Raw genomic sequence first — 7,009 nt, 5'->3', positions numbered from 1 at the left:
AACTGAGATTTCCTTTCGGTCAACAGATTTGTGCCCCTCTCTCTGTCTCTGGCTCCCCCTCTGTCCCTGTCTCTAGCTTTAATGTCGCGCTCCAATGGCTTAAACGGAGTGAGTCCTGGCCCTGTCGCTGTCCCTGTCGCTGTCCCTGTTCCCCAATGCATTAGTTTTGGCCACGAAATGTGCTCTGCCGCTTTGAAGTACATCTTTTGGGGTATTTTTTTTTCGTCCTTTTTGCTCGCTGGAATTATGAATGTTTTTTTGTTTTTGTTTTTGGTGATTTGGGATTTGGGATTTGGTATTGGGATTGGCATTTTTTGGCGTAGAAAATAACTTGAAAGTGATGTCAAGTGTGGGCCACCAGAGGGGCTTTTGGGGACTTGCATTAGCAAATACTTGTCCTTTTTTTTGGCGAGAGATCTTCCGGGAAGGGTATTTCATACATTCTTTATGATTTTGTGCACCTTTAAGGCACCGTTATGCCCCACTAATTTTCCCCAGACGCGAATGCCACATTTTGGGGTGTGCGAATGAAATGCCTTTGACCGTGGGGGGGGGGGGGGGGGGGGGGGGGGGGGGGGGGGGGGGGGGAATTGTGTTTGATGTAAATAATTAACAAGCCGTAAGTCTTGGCAAATGGGAGAAATGGGAGGCCACGAGCCAAAATTGTTTCCGGCCTTTTTGGCAGTAGAAATGGCACAAAAAAAACCAAAAATGGCCATTAACTTTCGGTAATTGACTGAAGGTTAAAGTTGTTGTGCCCCACCCCCCCAACCACCCAAAAAAAAAAAACACATAAATTAGTCAAAAAATGCGCTGCAAGCGGCATTTCTCATGGAATTTCCTCCTCGAAGGGGCAAAAACTATGGAAACACTTTGGCCCCAAGCTCTCAGCCCCCAAGCTTTTGCCCAAGTTAAACCTTTGCCTGACTTTCCTGATGAAGCAGCAGCAGCAGCAGCTTTTTGAATAATACATTTTCATGCTGGAAAATTGTTTGCAGCAGCAGCGGCAGCGGCAACAGAAGAGTCTGGGCTTTAAATAATAAATTAATGCAATTTTCCAACAATTAGAAGATGCCATGAATTTTGTGTGAGTTAATATTTGATTCAGAGGATTGGGGGGGGAGGGGGGGGAAGCAGTTCTGCAACTAAATTTCAATAAATTCACTTTTTCAATGGAAAATATATCCGAGTTTTGCCGTAATAATTGCTGCAGGCCAAGCCACAAACGTTAGCCAAAATATATACAAAATATATCGGTCTTGAGCTGTGGCCTGATATTCGATAGGCCACAAAAAGGAGTAAAAGGAGTAAAGCGAACGCAATCAAGCGAAAGATACAATTGATTAAGCCGCACAAAAACAAAAGAACAATAGAAACCCCCGAAAGAAAATGTCAAAGGTACAAGGAAAATTGAATGAAAAGCCACTGGCCACTGGCCACCGACCGCCACAAAAGGAGACGATTTTCAAGTGGATTCTCAAGTTGATTGCATTATGGTTATGGCCATTCTCTTGGCCATTGAAGCTAGTTTATGGCCAAAGAACATAAATAGTTTTCTTTTCGTTGATTCGTACATTTTGTGGCACAATGAAAGCTGGTTTTTGTGCTCCGCTTTGCTGGGGAGCTGCCTCTGGGGGGGTGCGCAGGGCGCTTGAAAGTCTGTCTCTGGCAGGAGAGGATGTTGCCCGTTTCCCCCCCGAGAGTCCTGCAACACGGCGTATGTGTAACAATTAATTAGCGGACACTGCCACACATCCCATCCTGGGCATCCCTTAGCCCATCGTTGCCAGTCCTTTGCTCTGGTAAAAACCCGAAACCCGAAACCAGAAGAGCTTCCGAATTTTCACTTAACTCTAAAGTGCCATTAGAGTAGATTTTCCAGCACCCAGAAGGACTCTTTTCGGTGGCAACATCTTGGTGGTATTGCATGTATCGCGTGCCGCATGCCGCATGCCGCATGCCGCTTGCCGCGCGAGGAAGCGGGCAATTTGCCAAAATATGAATGAAATTTTCATAAAACAAAAGAGAAGAAACATTTTTTTAGGGGCAAAGGCAACATGCAAATTTCGTAGCTGCTGGCAAGATGACAATTTGTTGGGTTCCGTCGCAAGGAAAGGAACAGGGAGGAGCAGTGGCAAGGATTGATAGGTGACGGATCTTTCCGCCCATCTCAATCACTATAGAGAAAGGAAGAAGCTGGCGAATTGATGGCCCAATCGATGGCCAAATCTCATCGTCTTGCATTCAAAAAAAAGAGTCCTTAAAGTCGGAACATCCTAGGGTAGGTTCCCTAGATATTTGATGGGCTCTCGGGTAATGGTTCCATTTCGTTGTCGCACAATTTCCACAGGGCACTCGCCGTTCGACTTTCCTTGGAGCCAATTTTCGTTCAATTTCTTTTATATTTTGCATTTGCGGCAGCGCCAACGTCAACGATGGCCTTGGGATTGCGAAAAAGGAGGAGAAACTCCACCTCCGACCAGCCGCTGTTCGCCTTAAAGTGTCCTGGGATTTGGGGGAAAAGACCCTCCGATTGCAGCGATCCTTGGACTACCCTTTAATAATTCTCTGTGGCGTCTGTTTGTGTGTGTGTTTTGGGTGGCATCCAGAGGAAAATTCAACAATTAACACAAACAAAAACAAAACACCTTCACGGCCTGCGATCCTCAGCAGACGCCAGTCACCACCTCGGGGGAGCTGCTGGAACGGCTCAGATTGGGGGCCACGGAGTCGTGCCAGCGCGCCGTCTCCAGGCCGCTGTCGCTCTCGGCCACAGCCTCTCCCTGGGCGTCCTCGTACTCGTCATCGGAATCGGAAATGTCGATGGCGCCGGCCTCGAGCGATGCCGCCGAGCCCCAGATACTCATTAGCTTGCCCTTGGACTCGCGCCAGATCGAGCAGAGGCGCTCGCGGCCGAAGGCCTGCAGGAAGGCCTCGATCAGGTCGCGCGACTTGGCCTCCCAGCGGGCGAGGAAGCTGCACCTGACCATGTTGCCGCGATCCTTCAGCTCGTCCATCTTGTTCTGGAAGCGGAACTTCTTCTCGGAGAGAAAGGACACGTTCAGCTCCTTGGCGGTGTAGCCGCGCGCCAGGTTGCGGCGCACAAACAGGTCGTAGTCCTTGACGATGCGTGCCACAATGTCCGAGGTGGAGACACCCGGCGTGCGTTCGGTGGCCACAAACATGCCGCGCGCCTTCAGATGGGCGTAGATGTCGTTGACGCCCCCTTCCCCGCCATAGGGTATGTCGTCGTGGGCCACAAAGTCGATCTTGTGCTCATTCAAGAACTCATCGGTGAGGGTCCAGGGGGCATTGGCCACAATCTGTGGTCGAACGGTTATCGGAATGCTTCCCTTTGGTTGGGATGGCCACTCACCTCATCCACGTAGCGGCAATGGCGCACTGCCTCGTAGCGCTCGAAGCCGTTCATCACGGTGCGGCCCTTCATCTTGAGCGTCAGATCGTTGTTGCAGACGCCCACAATCAGATAGACGTTCGGAAAGATGTTCTTCGCTTGGAGCAGCTGCCGGGCATGGCCCTGGTGGAACAGATCGTAGATCCCATCCGCATAGACGCGCACGCGACGCATCGCCTGCCCCGAGCGGGCCATCTCGTGGCTGATGCGCTGCGTGTAGTCGCAGGCCACCAGCTCCTCCAGGGCCCTGGCATCGGTGGCGAAGGGGCAGGGCTGGCAAAAGGGCTGCGGGCGGCGGGCGGCGGCAGGGGTCATGGCAAAAGGTTACCGTGGTGTCTGGTGTCTGGTGTCTGGTGTCCACGCTTACGTATTTATCCAGGTTCACGTCGTACAGGGACATGGCCGGGTATTGGGTCTCAAAGGCCACTGCCGGCTCCGGGTCCTTTGTCTCAGGATCATCCATTTGGAATCCATCAAAGGAGGGCGTTGAGCGCCCCGATCCCGAGAGCAGCGAAGAGTTGGGTTCGATTTTTTGATCCATTTTGGTTTAGAATATTGAAAATAAATTTAAAAAAAATATATATATATAAATTTCAGAGAGCTACAGGAAAACTGAACCGCTCGTCACGCTAGCCGGTATTTGACTGAATAATAGGCACTAGATAAACACACACACACGCGCACAAAATTCTCGGCACACTGTGACCGATCCAGGTTGCCCTCTATAGGGGGGCCCCAAGGATCTGCCATTTCTCAAGATACTCCCCCCCCACCCCTCTCTGGCTCGTTGTGTGTGCTCTGCTTGTGTTTCGAGTGGGGGGGGGGCCTTGGGGGCAGCACCTGAAAAGAGCTAATGGACTGTAAGCGATTCTCGCAAATACAGCAGATGGGAAATCACATCGAAGGCAAGCCCTAGCCAAAGGCGCTGCTCTACGACTCCCCAGTGAATCTTTAATCGGGGGAAAGTATTTCAAACGGCTAAGAAAACAACAAAAACAACAACAACAACAACAACAGAGTCCTTTCATATGGTGTCCAATGCGAATGGCAAATATTTAGATACCGCCAGCAGCCGCCTAATGGAACACTCCACAGTCGAAGGGGGGAGGGGGGGGAAGGGGCATGGAACGGAACTCCCTTCCCCGCCCCCTGGGTCCGCCTCGCACAAAAAACAACAACAAAAGAGAACATTTAATGGAACATTTGCATAACAACTTCCGCTTTCCTCCCTTTTGTTCCCCCTCTGTCCCCCCTTTTATCTCCCTTTTTCTACTATTTCTAGCTTTTTCTGCCGTTTTATCATTGTTCCCTCTGCTCACCGCCCATTATTCTTCCTGTTTTTCTTTACCGTTACCTGTTAGAGCCTCCCCCCTCCCCCTCCCCCCCCCCCCCCTCGTGCCTGTGTCTGTTGTTTCCGCTGCTGTCTGCGGATGCACACACATTCGAAATGTAATTTGCACTAGAAAACTGAATCAATGATGAGCGGCGGGGCAGTGGCGACCAGGAGGGGGGGGAGAGAGGTCTGTGTTCGCTCCGAAAAACATCCTCAAATTTGTAAAACGTACACAGGTTGCTATTTATATTTCTGATGATTGAAAATGCGTTTCTTTTTTTTTGTTTTTATTTTATTCTCCACGAGGTTTTTGGGGCACTTTCGGCCTTAAAGCAGCCGTCGTATCGTATCTGGCAGTGCATGGCAGACAAAATGGAAGTAAAAGGGGGCTAAGAAAAAAAGCGCAGCAGCAGAGCACTTTAAAAACAAGGCTTTTGTGGCATTTGGGGCATGCATTTCATGGTGGGGCTCAAAATCAAAAGCATATACATATCCATGACTCTTAGCGACACGGGCCACACTTTTTGTGTGATGGCCACATTTTCGATCATGGAAAATCCACCCAGGGATGCCCCAATTTTCCCCCTCACATCGATCGATATTTTGGGGCACCACAGCTGATTTTGCACCGTCTTGCCATATGCTCTAGCCTTAAAATTTTAACAAAGCTGATCTTAAAAATCCACAAACAAATTTGGGAGAAAATCAATGTTTTCTTTAATAAATATTAATATTAAAATTAAATTAAATTAAAATTAAAAAATTAAGTGCAGCGGCACATCACAGAAATTATGTTTTCTTTAATAAATATTAAAATTAAATTAAAATTAAAAAATTAAATGCAGAGGCATATCACAGAAAATACCAAACATTTAATTGGGCTCCGAATAAAGCCAGGAATACATTGAGCACCCCTCGTGGCAATGCGGAATACACACACACACAAACACACCCAATGGGGGGAGGGGGAGGGGGAGGGTGGGTGTTTTCGGGTGTACATTTCTGCACTTAATTTGTTAGCTTTGGCGCTAAGTCGGTTAATTTATTTGTACATTTTTGATAGTACTCTCCAATTTCCATTCCCATTTCCAGTGGGGGAAAATGCCAGCCAATGTTTGCTGTTGGCTTTAAATTCGAATTTCAGTCTACCATTTGCAGCAGGGGCGGGAGAACCAAGGGAATTTAATGAGTTTTTAGGGGGTTTTTTCTTTGGGGGATGGAATAAAGAATGATTTTGGATCATAGGAAATCCCCAGAAACGTTCCCTGGAAGGTTTTACTTTGCCAAAGACATGTCCTGCGAGGAAAACGACTCTAAGAGACTCCAAGAAGCACAAAGCCCTTCTCTATTTACCTTCTAGAATAACAAGCATAAGATTAACATCTTAGCCTCATTTTGCGCTCTCGAATACGCTCAAATTACCACAAAAGCAGATACGCCCCAACGGGGGCGGGGCGAGGGGGCATAATTCTGCATAAATTCGCATCGATTGGATGCGATTTGTAGTCGTGTCCGAAATTGGACTGCGGGGCGTCATAAACAATGATTGCATTTTCGGATTTAAACAATCTGCGGAGGGCTAACTTATTAACATAAACCACTCCGGCACTCTGTCGCGTCTCGCCACTCGGCAGATAATCGCAGGACATGGACGAGGAGTACACAAAACAAATGGAGAAACATCGAAGAAGAAAAACAAATAAATGCTGCTGTGCCCCAGCAGGTGCCACACGAACAAGCAAGGAAGGAAGGAAGTGGAGGATGTAGCCATAAGAGTGGCAAAAAAGCTTACTGCCGGCAGTTGGTCACGAGATTTACGGCTGGACATGCAAAAACCCAAGCTGCTCTCCTTTCCTCCTCTCTCTCTCCGGAGTGATTATAATTACAATTTAATCCGCTAATTGGCCAAAATATTGCGTCCGCAAAACTGCAAGCCGGAAGATGCGGAAAAATCTGCGGAAAATGCTCCGGGTAAAGCGCCAAGAACTTGGCTTAAAGCTGCTGCTGGGGAGCATAATCTAGATGCCCGAGTCCTTAAAATCAATTGGAAATTAATTATCCAGCAATGGAGAAAAATCAAAAGCCTGGCGGCATATTTTCCATCAATTATGTGGGAAAATCAAAGGAAAATGCTTTTTAGTGGAAAGTCAATAATCTTGGGGCATTTCAATCATTCAATCACGAGCACAATCTTAAGTGTCATCTTACTTACTGGCACGCTTTACAAATTAATTACGACCATCTGTCGGATTGTATTACAC

The 7,009-nt window shown here is 48.0% G+C and overlaps 1 protein-coding gene across 1 annotated transcript; it reads right to left on the bottom strand.

The window, feature by feature from the left end:
• Positions 1-2,533: 2,533 nt before the first annotated feature.
• On the bottom strand, positions 2,534-4,040 carry LOC108153154 (choline-phosphate cytidylyltransferase A-like). Its single transcript, XM_017282957.2, has 3 exons — positions 3,783-4,040; positions 3,377-3,700; positions 2,534-3,323 (listed from the first exon to the last, which is right to left on the bottom strand). Exons 1-3 carry the CDS (start codon positions 3,954-3,956, stop codon positions 2,667-2,669), a joined length of 1,155 nt encoding a protein of 384 aa, XP_017138446.1. The 5' UTR covers positions 3,957-4,040; the 3' UTR covers positions 2,534-2,666.
• Between the last annotated feature and the right edge of the window lie 2,969 nt (positions 4,041-7,009).

The sequence above is a fragment of the Drosophila miranda genome, chromosome XR (assembly GCF_003369915.1).
Source record: "Drosophila miranda strain MSH22 chromosome XR, D.miranda_PacBio2.1, whole genome shotgun sequence".
Classification (NCBI taxonomy): Eukaryota; Metazoa; Arthropoda; class Insecta; order Diptera; family Drosophilidae; genus Drosophila; species Drosophila miranda.
This window is presented reverse-complemented; position numbering and strand designations above follow the sequence as displayed.